Here is a 20,711-nt window from a genome sequence, read left to right as displayed (position 1 = left end):
GATGATTAAGGACCAGAAGGTTATGGGTTCACGACCGGAGCGAGGTTCAGCTGCGGTCCAATCGCGTTGGTCCGTGTCCAGCTGCATATAAGGGACAGACGTAAACTATGCATATCACAGAGGATGTCTCCTGAGCATATATTTCATATAATGACCCTCTTTTGAGTCGACCAAAATGGACATGTGCTCATTCTTCGGGCACGGTATGAGTTTAGTATCTTTACATCAGGAATACCTATTAGGAGGGGGAAGCACTGAAGGTCCTTGAAATAATATTATGTTGTCATAAAAACGTAATTCATGCAGATGTTTTTTTTTCTTATTTGCAAAGGTGCATTGTAATGTGCTGTATCCCTGTGTTTGTGCCCGTACATAGTCTGGGTGAATATGTCTGTAGAGTGGAGCTTGGGGCTGTCTGTAGACAGGAGATCAGGGCTGTCTGTAGAGAAGAGATCAGGGCTGTCTGTAGAGAGGAGATCAGGGCTGTCTGTAGAGAGGAGATCTGGGCTGTCTGTAGAGAGGAGATCTGGGCTGTCTGTAGAGAGGAGATCTGGGCTGTCTGTAGAGAGGAGATCTGGGCTGTCTGTAGAGAGGAGATCTGGGCTGTCTGTAGAGAGGAGATCGGGGCTGTCTGTAGATAGGAGATCTGGGCTGTCTGTAGAGAGGAGATCGGGGCTGTCTGTAGAGAGGAGATCAGGGCTGTCTGTAGAGAGGAGATCGGGGCTGTCTGTAGAGAGGAGATCTGGGCTGTCTGTAGAGAGGAATTCGGGGGTGTCTGTAGAGAGGAGATCAGGGCTGTCTGTAGAGAGGAGATCGGGGCTGTCTGTAGAGAGGAGATCTGGGCTGTCTGTAGAGAGGAGATCGGGGCTGTCTGTAGAGAGGAGATCAGGGCTGTCTGTAGAGAGGAGATCGGGGCTGTCTGTAGAGAGGAGATTGAGGCTGTCTGTAGAGAGGAGATCTGGGCTGTCTGTAGACAGGAGATCAGGGCTGTCTGTAGAGAGGAGATCGGGGCTGTCTGTAGAGAGGAATTTGGGGGTGTCTGTAGAGAGGAGATCGGGGCTGTCTGTAGAGAGGAATTTGGGGGTGTCTGTAGAGAGGAATTCGGGGCTGTCTTTAGAGGGGAGATTGGGGCTGTCTGTAGAGGGGAGATCGGGGGCTGTCTGTAGAGAGGAGATCTGGGCTGTCTGTAGAGAGGAGATCTGGGCTGTCTGTAGAGAGGAGATCAGGGCTGTCTGTAGAGAGGAGATCGGGGCTGTCTGTAGACAGGAGATCGTGGATGTCGGTAAGGCAAGCGTGCATCTCAGGATGGTTGGAGTGTATTTGACACGCTGTAGTTCCCAGTAACGACGTCTGGGAGAAGATAGCGGGAAGTCGCGAGACCGCCTCTTGCGCCTAAAGCGAAGTGGTCTCCTCCCCTCCCTTGCCCTAGTAAAGGATCTGTCCCCCCCCCCCCCCCCCCCCTCTCTCTCTCTCTCTCTCTCTCTCCCCCTCCCTCCCTCCCTGGGTTGTGTTAAATTGCTTAATCGTCCCTCACTAATGCAGGGAGACCTGGGACCCAGTGCCGGAGTCGGCCAAGTGTGCGTGCTCTCTGTGAGAGCCCGGGGGGGGTGCAGGGGTTTTGGGAGGGGGAGTGGGGGGGGGGGGGGTTGAGACCACCTCCGCTCTTATTGTCTCTGAGCGTTCGCTCTCACCGGCGGCCCCATGAATCCGCCACCGTCGGGCAGGGCCGAGCGTAAACCCGGCAGATTAACGGCCTGATCCAGTCCCGCGTGCCGAAAAAAAACACCACCGCCCCTCGCATTCCGGCGGGCATAGTCTGAGCGCTCGCTGGCGGACACGCCCAGGCGACCCGTACACGCTCCGCACCGCGGAGACGTCCTCCTGTCCTCTTTGCCTTGCGCTGTCTAACAGAGCCAACAATCTTTTTTTTCCCAGAGTCCTCCCTCGTTGTAATCTGCTGTTACGTTGCTGACAGATTCCGATTATAAAACACAAGAACGTCAGGTTGTGAGGCGAGCTGTGCCGTTTCCACGGAACGTGCTGCTGGAGCATTGTGGGATACTCCTGGGAGGTGTGTGCGAGGAATATCAAGAGTGATGCATAGCTAAGGGGCCGTCTAGAAAGAGCAAAGCCACAGCCTGCAGCCGTGGTAACCAACCAGGTTCCTGGAGATCTAATATCCTGTAGGTTTTCATTTCAACCCTAATTTGACACAACAGTTTCTACTAATTAGCAGCTGAATGAGATCTCTAGATGTTGAATGAGGTGTGCTTTGTTAGGGTTGGAGCGAAAACCTGCAGGATGGTAGATGGTCAGGAACAGGGTTGCTTACCTCTGGTCTACAGGCTGGAACAGGTTAACTTGTTTAGTGAAAAAAAAGAATTTTGGAATGAGGGGGAAAAAGATCAGAAAAAATCTGTAAATGTATTTATATGGGGTTCACCAAATGGTAAGAAAAGAAGTCACACTACAGCGTGTGCCACTTAAGAAGGGTAGTGTTGTCCTACAACTGAATCAGCTTTACCCTTTTCCGCATAAGTGCAGCTGTTCTTGCCCCCACAGCTCCAAAGCCACCCTTCCCTGACCTTGCATCTGCTCCTAGTGTAACGGACATCTCTGCTCGGTGTCTTGTTGGGTTTGGCGGATATCCAAAGCTCTGTACTTATGCCAAAGGGCTTTGGTTTTGGGCTGTAAAGTTTTGGAGGGTTGTCTGCAGGTCACCAGGTGATACCCTAGTATGTGGAGGGTGCCATATCCCCAAGTTAATCCCTGCCCCCTGTCTTTGCACCAAGTGGACTCTTTTTTTTTATATTCCCAAAAACTGAAGAATCAGCTATTGTTATTTATAGAGTCTGGATAATTACTGCCTTTGTTTTCCACTAGGAACTTCTGTTCAATATTTACACCGCCTACAGTTAAAGGCAAAAGTACTAGGACAGTAACACAATTTTTGTTGCTCTTCTAAAATGGGGGGACTATGTTAAAAAGGCCTGTAATTCCTACACGGATCACCTGGTATGGATGTAAATACCCGTAAAGCCGACAGTCTGCACTTTAACCCCATATTCAGTGATTGCTTTATTTCAAATCCAATGTGCTGGAGTACAGAGCCAAAAACAACTAAAATTGTGTCACTGTCCCAAAACCTTTGCACTTTTTACCTGTGTATGTATGTATAGATCACCCTTATTCTAGAATCATCTTCTTGTGGTTTAGTGATGAAAGCCTTTTTTGCCTTTCTGTCATATTCCAAGGGAAAACTGCCTAATCAACAAATTATGAACTATAAATGCTAAAATATTATCTGTAACAAATCTAAAGCATCACAATTGTGGTTATTGGATTTATCATTGTTTTTTATTCCCTGTTTTGGTTTCAGCGAAAAAAAGTTCAAATTTGGCAGCTGTAAAAGAGCTGGTCAATAATGCCTGGAAATGGGAATTTTTAGAACAATAACAGGTCGTGTTTTTCTGGGAACGCTTTGTGCAAGTTAAAAAACGTTACTGATAAAAATGCTGTTGGTTTGAAAAGGAAACCTGACTGGCCCAGTCACAATGCGTTCATCAGGGTTCATTACACTCAGCAAGGGACTGCAGGGGACTGCAGGGGAATCGTGTTCCTTGTTGAAGAGGCCAGAATTTCGCTCTTCAAAGTGAGGACAGGGCAGAGAATATTGCCAAACTTTTTGCTTTGTCTTATGCGGCAGAAAAGTGCACGTACAGCTGTTTTTAAACACGTTTGACAAATGTGGGAGATGCCAAAGATTTATGACTTACCCTTTCATTCTCATACCCAGTGGACATTTCCTGCCTCCAACCAGACCCTTCCCCTGAGCATAACTGCTTAAATAACCTTTTTCATTAGAGCCTTACGTGAATTTAAGTTGTATATTCTCTGTCTTTATGTACACACCTAAAACAAATGTTTCAGGAATGTTGTGGAGCATTCCTGCTAGATTCCCATTGGTTGTGAGATACAGTTACTTCAAGAATGTTGTGCAGAAAAATGTTCCAGGCGTGTTGTATACAAACCGAATGTCATGTCCTGAGTCAGGAAAAAAAATCATGGAGGACCTGTTTCTAGACTGGATTTCTAAACATTTCTAGAACATTTCAAGAACATTCCAAATGTAATCTTGAGATTTCAAATTTGATGAATGTTGATGAAATTAAAATAGCATAAATAACTATACATACAAAAGAAATGAAAAAATACTGGGATAATAAAACTGAAAACTTTTCCTAACATGTTCCTTTTGAATTAAAAATAAAGCTCAAGGGATATGTAGGAAACCAAACAAATTTATGCCTTGGAAACACTTACCCATACTTTCCAGCTAGGGTTAGCTGGGTATATATTTCGGATTATCTTGATTAATAACATCATTTTTTGAAAGCGAGCCAGGCATTGTGTCATTGCGCAAGATGGCTTTTTGGGTGTGAGGTAAAAAAGCGGGGATGTGTGCATTAAAGCTACTCTTTTTCCAGCTGTGACGGAGAGCATATTTACAGCCGGAGCTGATACATACGCTGGAGCCGCATGGCATCTATGACAGGATATCCTTCACGTGTGCAGGCACAGTCTGGCTCCCTTTCCCCACATCCTACCCCAGCGCTCCGTGGAGCAGTCTGACTCACGGTCGGGCGTGGCCCGCTGCAAAATTAGAACCTTTTTCCACTGCGTTTTTCCAGACTGAGAGAAAACTTCTTGTGAAGACCATACAGTAAGTGATCCAGAATGGCACATTTGCCCGAGAACGACCATAAAGCACGCGGCCATGTTCAGTGTCACCCCGCCGATATAAAAAAAAATCTCCCCCCAGACACGAAGCCTTATTTATTCACAGTCCTGCGACGTTTAAGAGAAATATGTTTTACAGTACCTAATTGAAAGCTTGAATAACGCGAGAAAAAAAAAAAAAAATGTTTTTCACTGGCTGTTCAAATGCTTGTGTTTATCGAGCGTGTAATTCGAGCAATGTGATGAACGCGTTGCGCAATTGCACTTTTCCACGGTTTTTCTCAGCGGGGGAAGAATGAAGTGGGTGTTGACGTTATTTTTTTTTTTTTTGAAGCCGGTCCAAAGGGCAGGCCTCACGGCCGAGGAGCCAGAGCCGCACAGTCGGGTCAGTGTGGGTCCGTATGAAAGTCGACAGTGTGGTCGGGCCGCGGGGTCACGTCCCGGGCCCAGTCCTCACCTCACCCCCGGACTCCTGCCGCGTGTGAGCGCTGGAGCCGCGGGACGGCCCGACCTGCGGGCTCCTGAATAAACAAACAGGCTGTTTAGGGCGGGCGACCCAGTGAGCGAGCGAGCGGGCGAGCGGGCCGGCATCCAAACAGAACTGCCCTTGTGTCTCCTCATGGCTGCAGAACTTTAACGTCTCGTTGAGGGATAACAGCCGCCCAACACATCGCTCGGGTCCAGTAACCCCTCGGCCCTCACACCCCTCGGCCAGAGAACCCAACACATCGCTCGGGTCCCCTAACCCCTCGGCCCTCACACCCCGGGCCAGAGAGCCCAACTCATCGCCCGGGTCCCCTAACCCCTCGGCCAGAGAGCCAAACACATCGCCCGGGTCCCCTAAACCCTAACCCCTCGACCAGAGAGCCCAACACATCGCCCGGGTCCCCTAACCCCTCGGCCAGAGAGCCCAACACATCGCCCGGGTCCCCTAACCCCTCGGCCAGAGAACCCAACACATCGCCCAGGTCCCCTAACCCCTCGGCCAGAGAGCCCAACACATCGCCCAGGTCCCCTAACCCCTCGGCCAGAGAGCCCAACACATCGCTCGGGTCCCCTAACCCCTCGGCCAGAGAGCCCAACACATCGCCCGGGTCCCCTAACCCCTCGGCCCTCAGAGAGCCCAACACATCGCCCGGGTCCCCTAACCCCTCGGCCCTCAGAGAGCCCAACACATCGACCAGAGAGCCCAACACATCGCCCGGGTCCCCTAACCCCTCGGCCCTCACACCCCGGGCCAGAGCGGCTGGGAGCTGGCCAACAGGAGAGGAGGTTCTGTGAGTGTCGGCAATATGTGCTCTGTTTACAGGCAGGATCTGAAACTCCTTCAGCCACAGAATACAATCTATCGACTGAGTATGTACCGTGCAGTCCTGTATCTTTGGCACCTCCATCATCGGCTTCTTGTTCATTTACATTTCTGCTCTTGGTTTCACATCAAGTTTATGAGCAGTCCCAGACACTGATCTCTAAGGAAGAGTGCTCGCCACACACTGTTACAGTGACTACTGTTGTATTTGGTTTGTGATTCCAACATAATAGTAATTTTACAGGGGTGGAAATGCATAAAAACAAGTTCAATCGCAGGCATAAAACAATACTAACAGTCACTGCATTTTATTCCAGTTGCTGTGAACCAGAATTTGCATAGACGTAACTGAAAGGGGCTCTTTAGATTTATGAAAATTTTCTGGAGTATTCAAACCTACACATCTCTTTGAATACTGGCCATAACAGCCACGTACAGATAAGCTCACAAAAAAACCGTTGCGGGGAGGGGCGTGCAGCTCCTGAAATGTGGGCCAAATTAATGATGCTATTGTGTTAGACTCGGAGTGCAAAGCTGGTATAAGCCAACAGACAAAAAAACCCCAAAATAAATAGACGTGGAATATTTTTGGAAAAGTACAGCAATAAACCAGCCTCAGCATAGCAGCCACACCTAATAAATTTACTGTCCCTAAAAACAATGGGAGCATTTGTGTGGTGAGTGAAAAATAGTGCAAAATGGCTGCCATGCCCATGTCCAAAGACCAAGTGGGTGCTCTACTGTACTTCGATGGAGACTGAGGTGAATTCTCCCCACAGTCATGGGCACTTAGATCCTGAGATAAAAAGGTGCTATATAATTGCAATCTGTTGGAATATATCGACATGCTAATGATATTTATTCCCTGCTAAATGTCTATTATGTAGCGATTACCATGCTAATGGTGTATTCATGGGAGGGTAGCGCGCATAGATCTTAGGGTCTCAGCTGAGTCAGCACTTAACAAAGGTAGTCGTATTGATCAACAGGCCAAACAACAGACTGAGTGAAAGGTAGAGATGCACATTAATGGCAGATGTATTTATTTTCTGTCCAGTCAGGAATACGCAGCCCCGATCCCTCACTCAATACGTACTTTAGTGTACCTTCTGTCTATCGGCAAGCAACACCGGAGACTTCAAGACTCCAGTTATTTAGTTTACCAACAGCACGTGGCAAAATTTTTGTCTTTGCATCATCTTATCTTACTTTATTAATAATTATATATTTGTTCAGATTTATATGTTCTTATCCAGGAAAAGAAATTCCATAAAATACGCCCTTTACACATTCGCTAAGGAAGGAGTGACTGTAAGGCAAGATTATGAAGACTCTAAAAAGGGTTTTTATTTTCACTGAATGAATATTAACTGCATTAATATTTGGAGCCTGAAACAGTGAGTAATTTTCTTCATGTATAATTTATCCTATGAATGATTATTTAATTCAGAAAAAGGATTTTGACCTTTATGATTGAAATACTGTTTGCACTTTAATATGTTGACCAATAAAAATCTGACCGATCTCAGATTATTTAGAGTAAACTTTTAGAATAGTTATCTCCCTCAACAGTATGGGGATAGTTGAAAGACATATTATAATTTCATATTTGTTCATATTTGTTTTTTTCTTTAGTTTATTTTTTATTATTGAACTGTTCTCAATTTAATTGTTTTTACAATTAAGCATGCAGTATTCATGTCCTCATATGAAAACTAAAGCACTGCTCAAAACTGAATTAAGGAAATGCCAAGAAAAGCCCCGACACCAAATAATTTACAGAACATTTACAGTACATGCATTTTTCACCGGTGCAAATGACGTGGGATGGAAACCATTGTGTTTTGTTCTGAGGGGGTTAAGACTGGATTCCCGGAGGGTACTTCTACTGACTCAGGAGACAGGCAGCTGCAAATAATATTGAGAAATGCGCGCACACACAATAAGATAAGTCACCTTTTCTTTGTGACAGAGTCGGATTTCGCATGGCTTATTTTATACCTTTAATAACGTTCGCTCTAAATTCAGAAGCACACATGCTGTCACTTTTGAATGAAAGCAGAATGAAATGGTCCTTGAAAACCTGTAATTATAATCGCTGAATCGTGTCACAGCGTCACACATTTTTTTTTTACCCAGACCGTTCAAACCGCTTGTCCTGTAGAAGGGAGACGTCAGAGGTTTTCCCCGACCGAGGAATTCTGGATGCCCGGGCTAGGACGGTGCCCGGGTTGTCTACTTGGATGACTTGGTCTTTCTTCCGAGTGAGCTCTTTGTGGGAGGGAAAAAGGGCGGTTTGTTGGGATGAGGGTGGGGGGTGCCGGTCTTGCTCAGCACCCCCATCATGCGATTCGGTCAAATGTGGCCGAACCCGAAGTGGTTCAGGAGGCTGGAACAATCACGGCTGACATGTCGATTTGACGTCCCTCCTTCACACGGGAGGAGAATGCGTGCAGAATGGCGGGAGGAGAGGAGCCGGACTGGGCCCCCGCGGTCGCGGTGACCGTGCCAGAACCCAGAACCGCGGCTTAATCGCCTCTTCGTTTGTCACGCCCGCCAGCGGCGCTGGGTCGCGTCGGGAGCGCTGGGTCGCGTCGGGAGCGCTGGGTCGCGTTGGGAGCGCTGGGTCGCGTTGGGAGCGCTGGGTCGCGTTCCTAACGGGGCTGTCTGGGCCGACGTGCCGCGGCGGAGAGACGGGAGAGTTAATGTCGTGTGATTGACGCTGAAAGGCGGGAATATCCCTGTTCTTCTGCCTGAAGCCGAAATCCAATTAGGCAGGCGTCCCGGTTTCAGTTTTTGTCTTTTTCCCATTTGTTTCAATGAGTGAAAATGGGATCCGACTAATCAGACTCTAATGCATGAAGCTTTTTTAGTACTAATCGAGGGAGTCATTCTAAAATATGCTTTTTATCATATTTGGAATTATAGTAAACCAGTGGATTTTAGGTAATCAGATTATCAGACTGGGGATTGAGTGTGTGTGGCAGTTAATTTACTTATCCCACGATAGAAATGGTGAAGGGCAATGCTGTGATCTTGTCTCTGATTTGCGCTGAACCCATTTTCTGACCAGAGGTGTGTAATTGTGGGTTGCGAGTGTGAGCGGCACGGGAGGTGGGAGAGGCAGAGGGAGGGAGAGAACAAAAGGACTAACTGAGAGCTATACAGGAGTGGCGGTGAGAACAGAATAAAGGCCTGGGATCCCTCCGGTTTTTATAAGGGGCTGGTAATTTATCACCGGCCCCTTAGCCATCACACTTAACGCCTAGGCACCGGGAAGCATCTCTGAAGCACAGTGAGGGAGAGAGGGAGAGCGAGAGGGAGGGAGGAAGGGAGGGAGAGCGAGAGAGAGAGAAAGGGGGAGGGACCGTTGCTGCGTTTGTCTCTGCTGTCATTTGGCTGCGGAGCGATTCAGCGGCAGGAGGGTCTGCCGAGGAGAGCAGCAGAGAGAAAGAGAGAGAGAGAGAGGGAGGGAGGGAGGGAGAGAAAGCGAGAGCAGAGAGGCTGACCAGCAGTGAAGCAGCAGCAGCAGCAGCAGCAGCAGCTCCACAGTGAGGGAGACAGGAGCGGGAGAGAACTGGATTTTCACCCCCAGATAAAAGGATCTCCACTGCCTGGGGGGGGGGGCGTCTCCTTTTTCAATCCAGCCACAGCCTTTTCCTCTGGCCCGGCGTGAGACAGGGAGAGGGGGAGAGAGGAAGGGAGGAAGGGAACGAGGGAGAGGAAATCAGCACCGGTGGATTTTTTTGCTTGCTTGCTTGCTCCTGCTTCTCTCTGCCTCACTGATGTCTCTGAATGGTTTCACGCAGGGCCGCTGCTTGGGGCTAGTGTGAAAGGGAGGCGAGTTGCTCTCGACAACGACCTCGAGGAGAGCGCACCCAAGGGCCGGGCGGAGGGCGAGGGCGGTGGCGGGACCATGGCCGCCAGGCGGGGCAAGCCGGGGGTCCCGCAGGCCGCCCCCCAGCGGGGCGAGCTGCGGGTGTTCCGGGCCGGCGCGTCCGAGGGGCGGCTGCCCGTCCCCTCCACCGGCCTCCGGAAGCAGAAGTCCCTCACCAACCTGTGCGTCCTGACCGACGCCGAGAAGAAGCTGCAGCTCTACCAGCCCAAGTGGTGCGACGACATGGCCAAGCCGTCCGGCGGCGGGGGCGGGGGCGTGGGGGGCAACCCGAAGGCAGGAAAGCCCAAGGAGGGCGGAGGGGGGGGGCCTCTGTCCCGCAACCTCTCCAAGTCCGAGCACTCGCTGTTCCAGGGGAAAGCCAAGCCTTTCGGCCCCCTGGCGGCCCCCGCGGGCCTGGGCAAGCCGAGCCGCATCCCCCGCGGGCCCTACGCCGAGGTGAAGCCCCTCAGCAAGGCCCCCGACGGCCCCGACAACGACAGCAAGTCCGACGACGAGATCCTCTCCAGCAAGGCCAAGGCCAGCGAGAAGAAGAAGCTGGCGGAGAGTTCCGTGGCCGTCCCCCCGGGCGGGGACAAGGGGGTCAAGGGGCCGGAGGAGGGGGACAAGGCCTTCCTGAAGGTGGACCCGGAGCTGGTGGTCACTGTGCTGGGCGACCTGGAGCAGCTGCTGTTCAGCCAGATTTTGGGTGAGTAAACGGGGATCCCCTATCCGGCCCGCGGTGGGCACTGCACGCGCCCGGCTTTCTCATCGCCCCCCCCCCCCCTTGGCCGAGGAGCCGCCAGGCCTCCCGCCATCGCACGCCCGCTTGCTCGCCCGCCCGCTCGCTCGCTCGCTCGCTTGCTGTTACAGACTCGCATTCCTCCTTCTGCCGAGATAATCGGATTCATTAAAAAAACATCGCCTGCTTTAACCGTTTCCCGCTGCTGGTTCCGCCCGCGTGCGGAACGGCCTGCCGCGGCTGCCGGTGCATGATGTGAGCTTGGGCTGCTTCTGACAGGCCGTCAGTGCATGCGCTTCTGCAGGGGGGTGCGGGAGGGAGGGAGGGAGGGAGGGAGGGAGGGAGCAGGAGGCAGAGAGGGAGGGAGAGAGAGAGGAGGCGTCGAGGGAATCGGGCATTGTTTCCACCGTGCCTGCATGACAACAGGCATCCCGGGCTGACGCACTGACACAGTGTCCGAGGTCGGTGGCCTGCTTTCAGTGCGTCACACGCACGTGTAGCCCGCCCCCCCCCCCCCAGCCCCGGGGCCTTTTCCGCCGTATCGACAAGTCACCAGCGTCCTGTGCTCTGCTCTTGGCCTCTGTGTCTGTACCCCTGGTGTGTATCCTGGGGGTTTGACCCTCTGTGCCTGTACCCCTGGTGTGTATCCTGGGGATTTGGCCCTCTGTGCCTGCATCCCTGGTGTGTATCCAGGGGGTTTGACTCTCTTTGCCTGTACCCCTGGTGTGTATCCTGGCATTGGATCCTCTGTGCCTGTACCCCTGGTGTGTATCCAGGGGTTTGACTCTCTATGTCTGTACCCCTGGTGTGGATCCAGGGGGTTAGTCCCTCTGTGTCTGTACCGCTGGTGTGTATCCCAGGGATTTGACCCTCTGTGTCTGTACCCCTGGTGTGTATCTTGGGGTTTGACTCTCTGTGCCTGTACCCCTGGTGTGTATCCAGGGGTTTGACTCTCTGTGTCTGTACCCCTGGTGTGTATCCTGAGGATTTGACTCTCTGTGCCTGTACCCCTGGTGTGGATCCAGGGGTTTGACTCTCTGTGCCTGTGCCCCTGGTGTGTATCCTGGGGTTTGACCCTCTGTGCCTGCATCCCTGGTGTGTATCTCGAGGATTTGACTCTCTGTGCCTGTACCCCTGGTGTGGATCCAGGGGTTTGACTCTCTGTGCCTGTACCCCTGGTGTGTATCCAGGGGGGTTTGACTCTCTGTGTCTGTACCCCTGGTGTGGATCCTGGGGGTTAGTCCCTCTGTGTCTGTACCCCTGGTGTGTATCCTGGGGGTTAGTCCCTCTGTGTCTGTACCCCTGGTGTGTATCCTGGGGGTTAGTCCCTCTGTGTCTGTACCCCTGGTGTGTATCCTGGGGGTTAGTCCCTCTGTGTCTGTACCCCTGGTGTGTATCCCAGGGGGTTCGACCCTCCGTTCTGTACATATGTCGGCCCTTTTGACATCCGCGACCGGGCGCGGGAAACAGGAGCCCCTGAAATAGACCAGGGCATATTGAGCGGGATTGACTGCGCAGCGAGCGGCGTGCTTACCCCCGCTCGTCTACGGCCTTCCGACAGATGGTACCTCACCCCCGCCCCCGCCCCCGACACTGAGGAGGGGGCGGGGAACACGGGCTAGAGGACATCTGAGCGGACGTCGCTGAGCGGGTACCCGGTGGTGTTCGCACGTCGTTTGTTTACATTCGGGGGCCGCCGTCGCAGGCGGCGTGGCGGACGAAACGCCGTTTCCTCGCGCGGAAAAACACCGCGCGCGCTGCCGTTGCTCATTACCTCCTTTAACTCATCTCTTTTTTTGTCTTATCCCGACTTCTCCGCTGAGCGCACTCCTCTACCAGGCCGGTGGCGGCTTCTCTTCACTGTTTCCTGGCCTTGTTTATTTCCCACTCGCGCCCTCGCTGTCTGCCGTGATGTGCAGTGTGCTGGATGCTGTATCTTTACTGGCTCAGCCTGAGGGACAGCCTCCACTCTCTGACTAACCCTTCATTGATTTAATGGTGTTCCACCCCCCCCAATGTACAGCTTGCCTGTCCACTCAACTTCCTTCACCACTGAACACTACTGCAGCAACGTATGTTATTATTATTATTATTATTAATCAACCATGAAGTGAGTCAGTCACATGCCATTTTGTTCTGTCTAGTAGGAACTGTATTTGTGTTTTATTGAAGGCTGTAGTGAATCATTTTGGGGTTTTTTTAGAATAGCTGATGGCTGTACTAGTAATGTGAACTCAGTGACATCACTCAATAGCCAGTCGGGTATTCATGTGTGCGTACAGGGATAGACTGGTAGGGTGTGACTCAAAGATTGGGATCAAAAGGAACCGGAAATGACTGATAAGAAGGAAAACAAAGGGGGGGAAAGGCAAGTGGTGAAAGAGGTGAAAGGGGTGAAAGAGGTGACCTTGTGGAGAAGAATGTGATCTGCCAGATGCTCCCCAAAATAGCGTCAGAGCGGGAGGTTAATAAGCGCAGCCGCTCTCTTAGCGGTGTACGTCCGCAGTTAATTTTAACTGAGTCGCAAAGGCCAGGAGCATAGAAATGATGAAGGAACGTCTCTGCGTGAACGACGGTTTTCATCCCATTCATTTTTTAAATGCCAGTATTGGGGTTATTAGCGTGGCAGCCGTTTATGGCCGTGTTTCGGTGGAAGGGCCCTGAGACGCCATGACGGCTCGAGAGCGGGCTCCTGCTCTGGCGTTTTCTCACGGGAATGACGCGTTTCGTCACTTGTGTAGGGCTAAAAGTGCTGTTGCGGCAGAGTTATTACAGTTATTAAAGGGTTTGACCCCTCCCCCCCCCCTGGTCTGGACTGCAGCACTGCCAGGATGTTTCTGGCTGCTGTGGGCGTTATTGGTGGGTCAGATTAAGATGCAAAATGCTTTGAAACCACAATAAAATCCTGGCAGGTCGCTGGCAATTGAAGAGAAAAGAAGTCTATTTTCACCAATATTCGGGACAAAATTCTTATTTTGTGTGATTTTATTGGTAAATGGTTTAGGCATAGTGACATGGTTGAACTGAAAATTAATCAGAAGAAAGAGGGGTGGGGGACTTACCCCCCATTGAAGGAGTTAATGGGTTTCACATATGCCTTAGGCACAAGCATGCACCCTCCTCCCACACAGCCCTCTCCATATAGCCCCTAGCCTTGCTGCCCCTGGCCTAGCTGCCCCTGTCCATATAGCCCCTGGCCTAGCTGCCCCTGGCCTAACTGCCCTTCTCCATATAGCCCCTGGCCGAGCTGCCCCTGTCTATATAGCCCCTAGCCTAGCTGTCCCTGTCCATACAGCCACTGGCCTAGCTGCCCCATCCATAAAGCCCCTGGTCTAGCTGCCCCTGTCCATACAGCCTATGGTCTAGCTGCCCCTGGTCTAGCTGCCCCTGTCCATAAAGCCCCTGGCCTAGCTGCCCATGTGGTTGTCCCAGGGTGTGCCCCCTGCTGGTCTCCTGGCACCCCCCCACCCCCCACCCCTCACCCACTGCCCCTTCCCCCTGTGCCCTCAGGCACCCTGAGAGGGAGACTTCATCATGCGTGACAGGCCAGCTTCCCCCCTGCCATCCACTTCCGCCATCCTCCCCCCCGCCCCCGCAGTCCCACATCTGCGCTCTGCTGACACTCTTCCTCCCCGCATTCACACTCTTCCTCCCCCGCCATCTCCACGCATGTATCCCCCTGACCCAGAAGTGCCACTCTGACTACATCGCCCCCGCCCCCGCCCCCGCCCCCGCCACCCGCTCCCCACGCTCTCTCGGTTTGTCGCACACAGGAACAGGAAATACCGTAATGTCAGCACCGCCACTAAAATCCTTCCTGTCCACTCGAGGCTCACTAACACAATGCATTTCCTCAATGAGCAATGCACAGAAATGTTATGAAAACACCTTTGAGGGCACCAAAGGAAGCTGCTGTTATTAATGTCCAAAAAGGTCCTCCTGTATTGAAGGGATATTTTGATCTTTAGGCCAACAGGTCCTGCATTAAAGTTGGCCAAACAATTGTAAAACATTTTTTTTTCTTCTTTTATTGTAAAGAATTGCTGGCTGAAATAATTTTAACGGCGATAAACGTAGGTTTGGTTTCCTTTCTTCTCTGCATGGCTGCCACACCTTTCCCTTCTGCGCACAAGGGTCTGCTGAGCCCAGGGAAAGGTTATCCTGACCTTTCATTTTTTTCACCTGTATTTAATATCACAGTCAAATTGTTGTTAGAGAAGTGTAATGCTTAGGGAACTGAGCCTCTAACTCATTTTGCAGGTTTGATTCCCACGTTGGGTGCTCCTATTATACAGTAGAGCAGTGACACTTAACCCGAATTGTTTCCGCAAGCGTCCAGCTGCATAAGTGGATTGCGGATTGTATTTCTGAGCGTGAGTAGTGTACAGTAAGTCACTCGGGCAGAGAGCGTCGGCTGAATGCATTAATGTTGTCCTACAGCCTGTGACTGGTGCTGGTTGACCTTCAGAACTCCTTGGCTCCTCCAGAGCAACTAAGCTGTTCCAGAGCAATTCCCACCTCTGATGTTATCAGGCTATTTAATGTCCCGACATCAGTGTGCTCAGAGCTCCCGATCCGTTCATAACATCTCTTTCCCATTTTCAACATCATCTCCTGGTTGCGGTGCGCCTCGTGATATCCGATTGAGCGGGAAATGGGCTCGGAAATGCTGTTTCCCCCCCAAACAAACCGTGTTATTTTCCCGATGGTGTCTTTTCAAAGGCTGTTTCCATGTAAATGCGATGAATGTGACTGTGTGGACCAGGGCTGACCCTGCAGTGTCAGGAAGGTTAATGTGTGTGCAGCCAGCTGTGTGTGTGTGCTGCCTGCCCCCCCCACTCACCATAATCGCATCAGCACTGCTGAAAGGGGGTTTTCTTTTGGGGCTGATCACACACACACACACACAAACACACACACACACCTGCACTCACATACACACACATGCACGCACACACACACACACTCACTCACTTGCACACACACACACACACACACAAACTCACTCACATTAACACACACACACAAACACAAACACACTCACTGCCCCCTTTCCAGTGTCTGAATGCGTGGAAATTGGCCATAGAAGTGGCATTCATCATGAGAATGCATCTTTGTGTTTGTGTGTGTTTGAGCACATGCAGTAGTCAGTGTGTGCGTATAATTTTGTCTGCGCATTCAGAAGCACGAGTGCCCTCGGATGTTATGTAAACAAAGCGTATATGCATTCTAAAAGCAATGGTTTGGTGAACAATAGATCTTTTTTTTTTTTAACTGGAAAGGCACTAGTGTGATATTTCTGTGAAACTAGTTTGAACTGCGCCCTCCTGACTGTGGTCTTGTGACAATGAAATGTGAATTTCTCTTTTTTTATATATATTCTGTTTACTGTTCTACGGCCAGCCACCGTGTAATGCAATTACCCGTCCCGGTTAATGTCGCTGGGCTTCTGCACGGAATGCTAATGCAGTCTGTCTTCCAATTTCATTCTGCACATGGGTCCACTGAGGGGTGGCAGGGCTCACAGAATTACTACACTGTCCCACAGAGGAATTCACTGCATTTCCATGCGAATCTGGCAGATGTCATTAAAAACGTATGACAAAATGTCATCGTGTTAGGTATGAATCTGCTTCGGAGACTTATCGCACTTTAATCTGCTCTGTGAACGCGTTTGGGAAACGCGGGCAAGCCGAGCGGCGCTTGATCACAAAGGAAGGAGGCTCCGCGAATAGAACGTGTTTACAGTTCATAATCATTGTCGAATAGGTTGTGGGCAGACTGCGGCGCATACTTTCTGAGTATCGCGGCCGAGAGGGCCGGTCTGGGCACGTATATATTTGGCCCTCGCTTGTCAATTACAGTGGACGTGTCTGCTGGTTTGGATCGGCGGTCCAGTGTTGCTTCTAGCGGTGGTTTTTATACGAGAATACGAGGAACTGCTCTCAAGGCTGTGAGAGCTCTGTGGTGATCTTGGGTTTTTTTTTTCCCTGGGAAACTGCCTATGTACCACGTTGTCTGCAGTCTCCAGTTTTTCTGTGGGTCTAGCTGAGCGTTGCTTTCCCTGTCGGCCAAATCACATGGGACACGCACGGCATCTTAGATGCAGGTATTTTTCAGTAAAAAAATAAAAGTGAACGTGGCTCAGCATGGCTAATAAAAGAGGTCAGAGTAGCTGCTCCATGACCAGGGCAGTCCAAGATGTGTAAAGAAGGATACTTACCCGGAATACGTCACTGGGACTAAGCCAGAATAGTTGAGTCAAAGCTCAGAAACATAACAAGAACAAACAACTTGTCCTTCAGCTCTCCTTATTGAAACAAACTCCCTGTGAAGCAATCTGGGGAGGAGTCTTTCTTGACGCATGTATTTTTGTTGGTCTGGTGACCAAAAAATAGTGGCAGTGTTCTTTTGGGCAAACTTTTTTCAAATGGTTTTGGAAAAAGGGAACATGCGTTTCCACCCTGGAGAAAAAGGCACAGATTGCTAGCTGGTTCCCAGGCTGCCTCAGGGGGTAAGATGGCTGCCGTTTCCTCCAGAGCAGGTGGATGCTTCGGGGCTGAAGACAAGCCAAATGGAGGGAAACTAAACAGTGAAGTCCAAAGGTTATATAAGCCGGAGTTTAATCTTTAATCTTGGGGGCACAACTCTCATAATTATGCCTTCATCCCACCCCCCGGCTCCCACACCCCCCACCTTGTGTTTTCCTTTTGTTGTTGTTAACAAAGTGGTGGGACCTCATAGTGGACAGACAGGAAAATCAATGTTCTGATTTATAGATGTCAAGGGGCCAACAGCCATGGAGACCAGGATGAGTTTCTGGGAGGGAATGCAGGGAGACGTTGGGATGAGATAGGAAATGGGGAGGGAGGGGGTGTAGTTTTAAGACTGACCAGGGGTTTCATTTCTAAATCATCCTGGAAATGTCCAGCTGTGACCTTTGACCCAGTGTGACCTCTGACCCAGGTTTTATAAAATAATAGCATGGACTGGACACTGTGTCCAAAAGCACACCTCAAGAAAAAGGTCATCTTGCCATCGCTGCCGATGCCTCTCTTTTGGGCGTGTTTAGCCAGGCCTGTGTAGATTCCCATTTGGTGTTGTGTCTCCTCAGGCTTCAGCATTGAATGTGCAAGTGCAGTCATTCAGATGACCTGCATAATGCAGCTGCTTCCCACCTACATGGTCAAAGAAGGGCTTTCACCTGATTGGGGCGTGAAATGTCAGGGCCTGACCCACCGCATCGCCTGATTGGCTGAGTCAGCTCTGTGAATGTGTTCCGCCCCGCGTTGTAACGGGCTCTGTTCTCGGATTCTCCCGTGGCGTGGCTCCTGCCCACGGTCACGGCTGCGCAGTCCGGCTTCTCATCACGAGGCTGCTGCCTGGGCGATCTGCGCAGAGTTATCGGGTCTGCTCCTCCACACAAGCTCCATTGTGCGGCCAGACATTCCAGCCCAACAAACCTCGTTTTCGAGCTCACAGCTGTCCGGAGATATGCTTGTAAGAGACGATCACATGGTATGAGGTCAGAGCGCTCAAAAGAGGACTTTATGGAACAGGCACGTATTAAGAGTTTCAGAAACCTTGGACTCCCATGCCAGCCAAAGCGAATGGGACCCAAGCAGAGCTCCTCAATGCAGCTGAATGCTCTGCTGTACTTGTAGATAACTGTGGTTAGTGAGGGTGGCAATGTGCTTCTGTACGTGGGATGTATGGGAGATGGCTATCTGTCCGCATAGCATAGCTTAGGGAGATGTGGGGGGGAGGGGCCTCAAAATGGAGCTGTGGGAAATATGGGCGGGGGGGGCTCAAAATGAATCTGAGGGAGATATGTGGGGGCAGGGCCTATGGGGTGAGGGCGGGTCCTCCAAATCGAGCTGAGAGAGATATGGGACGGGGGGGGGGGGGGGGGGGGGCTGGGCCTGAAAATGGAACTGAGGAAGATGTGGATTGGGGCGTCAAAATGGAGCTGAGGAAGATATGGGGGGGCGGGGCATATGGGGGGGTTCAGGCGGGACCTGAAAATGGAACTGAGGTAGATGTGGAGTGGGGCCTCAAAATGGAGCTGGGGGAGATATGGGGGGCGGGGCCTATGGGGGGGAGGCGGGACCTGAAAATGGAACTGAGGGAGATGAGCTGGGTGGGACTTTATTGTCAGTCTCCACTCCATGCCCTGTTGTAGCAGTTCCCAGTTGTGATCATTAATGAGCCGTACAGCACGTTGTGAACAGGTATGAGGAAGAGGCGGACTACTTTTTATGGGGCTGACCTACTTGTGCAGGCAGTCTGAAGAGCACAGAGCCCATCCCCTGCCTGCTCCTGCTCTGTGTGTTTGCTAATGAACCAGTGTGACAGTAGACCTCACCGAGGAGAGCAGCAGGATGCCTGTGTGTGTGTGTGTGTCTGCGTGTGTGTGCATGTGAGAGAGTCCATGTATGTATGTATGTGTGTGTGTGTGCGCCTGTGTTTGTGCGTGTGTGCAAGAGAGTGATGTTTTTGCATGTGTGGGAGTGTGTGTGTGTGTGTGTGCACACGTGTGAGAGAGTGTGTGTATGTATGTATGTATGTATGTGTGTGTGTGTTGATACTTGGCAGATAGGCCACAGCATTTGTTCGCCACCCATTTCCATTTGCCTGCGCACTTTCTGACAAACAGACCAGAGGCATGTGTGTTTGCCTGTTTGCTTGTTTTGCTGGCCTTTTAATGGTTTACTGGTGAATAAATCTTATGTCCACGCCTTTGGCCTGCATTGACTCTTCCCACTCAGGTTCTACTGATGAAACTCAAGAAAAGGCAGATTATGCCCCAGATTTGGGTCCTTCCATCAGAACATTAAAATTCCGCTCACTTAAGATCTTGTGCTTATCAGTGGATAAGGAGGGGTTAAGCATCATTAGGACACTTAAAGTTTTTGAGTTTTTGAAAACGGGAAGCTCATTGTATATTCATACGTGTCTTACTATGTTCTTCTGAAGAAATGGTCACAAACACAGCACTGTATCCAAAGTTATGGGCTTGGATAACTGCTTTCTTCTGGCTGTTATTCTGGAAACATCCGCGTAGTTTGCCATCTACCTACATGAGGCCTCCATACCCCACTCCATACCCCACTTCATACCCCACCTCCATACCCCACTCCGTACCCCACTCCATACCCCACTCCATACCCCACTTCATACCCCACCTCCATACCCCACTCCGTACCCCACTCCATACCCCACCTCCATACCCCACTCCATACCTCCATACCCCACCTCCATACCCCACTCCGTACCCCACTCCATACCCCACCTCCATACCCCACTCCATACCCCGCTCATTCTCACTCCTCTGTCGGTTGCGGGTCCTTAGCGCGTGCGGCGGGGGCGTGTGAGGGTTAACGCCGTGCGTTCGGGGCCCCTCCCCCCGGGCGGTGCAGATGGTCCTGGTGCGTCCGCGTGAGGCAGCTGTGTGCAGCCTGATCTCATTCCTCCGCTCTCCCTCACCACTCTCCCACAGCGCGTAGACCTCATCTGTTTTAGGCTGACAGTACAGCCAGGACGCCATTTTCTCAAGATTTTTCACGATTTTCTGACTTTAAGCTTCTCAGCCGAAGGTGGACTTAGGAGTGTGATAAACACTCACACCAAAAGCTGATAGCAGGAGAGTATAAAGATGAATGCTAACAGCTCCAGATGTATTTATGGTCTGAAAAGCAGTATTTCTTTTTTTTTTTTTTTTTTGAAAAATCACATTTCAGAGCTCCAGATGAATCAAGGTGACTTCAAAATTTATGAAATTTTTTAAAATTCTAAATAAATAAGAACACACTCACAGCTGTTATATGATAGATGCTTCACAAGCTTTTGAATGTTTAGTGCCACCACCTGAGGGGGAAAGAAGTATCTTGTTGAAATGAGTCAGAGTCTTTGACTGCCTTTGTGCTGTAGGCTGGTTTACATTCAGAACTCTTCTAATGCTGAGTGGGGTTTTGATTTCCTTGTTCTATAGAATCATAACAACTGTGACAGACTGCCAGGGTCACGCTGTGAGGCTCATTAGTATT

General features: G+C 50.7%; 1 protein-coding gene across 5 annotated transcripts in view; it reads left to right on the top strand.

The window, feature by feature from the left end:
- The window catches only part of LOC118207708 (neuron navigator 1), an 86,365-nt gene that overhangs the window by 42,695 nt on the left and 22,959 nt on the right, over positions 1-20,711 (top strand). For all 5 annotated transcript variants that reach the window (XM_035381562.1, XM_035381558.1, XM_035381561.1 and 2 more), the window contains exon 4: positions 9,859-10,632. In XM_035381562.1, the coding sequence (XP_035237453.1) occupies positions 9,859-10,632 (774 nt within the window). The remainder of the gene's footprint in view (positions 1-9,858; positions 10,633-20,711) is intronic.

Source organism: Anguilla anguilla, chromosome 11 (assembly GCF_013347855.1).
Source record: "Anguilla anguilla isolate fAngAng1 chromosome 11, fAngAng1.pri, whole genome shotgun sequence".
Classification (NCBI taxonomy): Eukaryota; Metazoa; Chordata; class Actinopteri; order Anguilliformes; family Anguillidae; genus Anguilla; species Anguilla anguilla.
The sequence above is the reverse complement of the archived record's forward strand: the minus strand, read 5'-3'. Positions and strand labels throughout refer to the sequence as shown.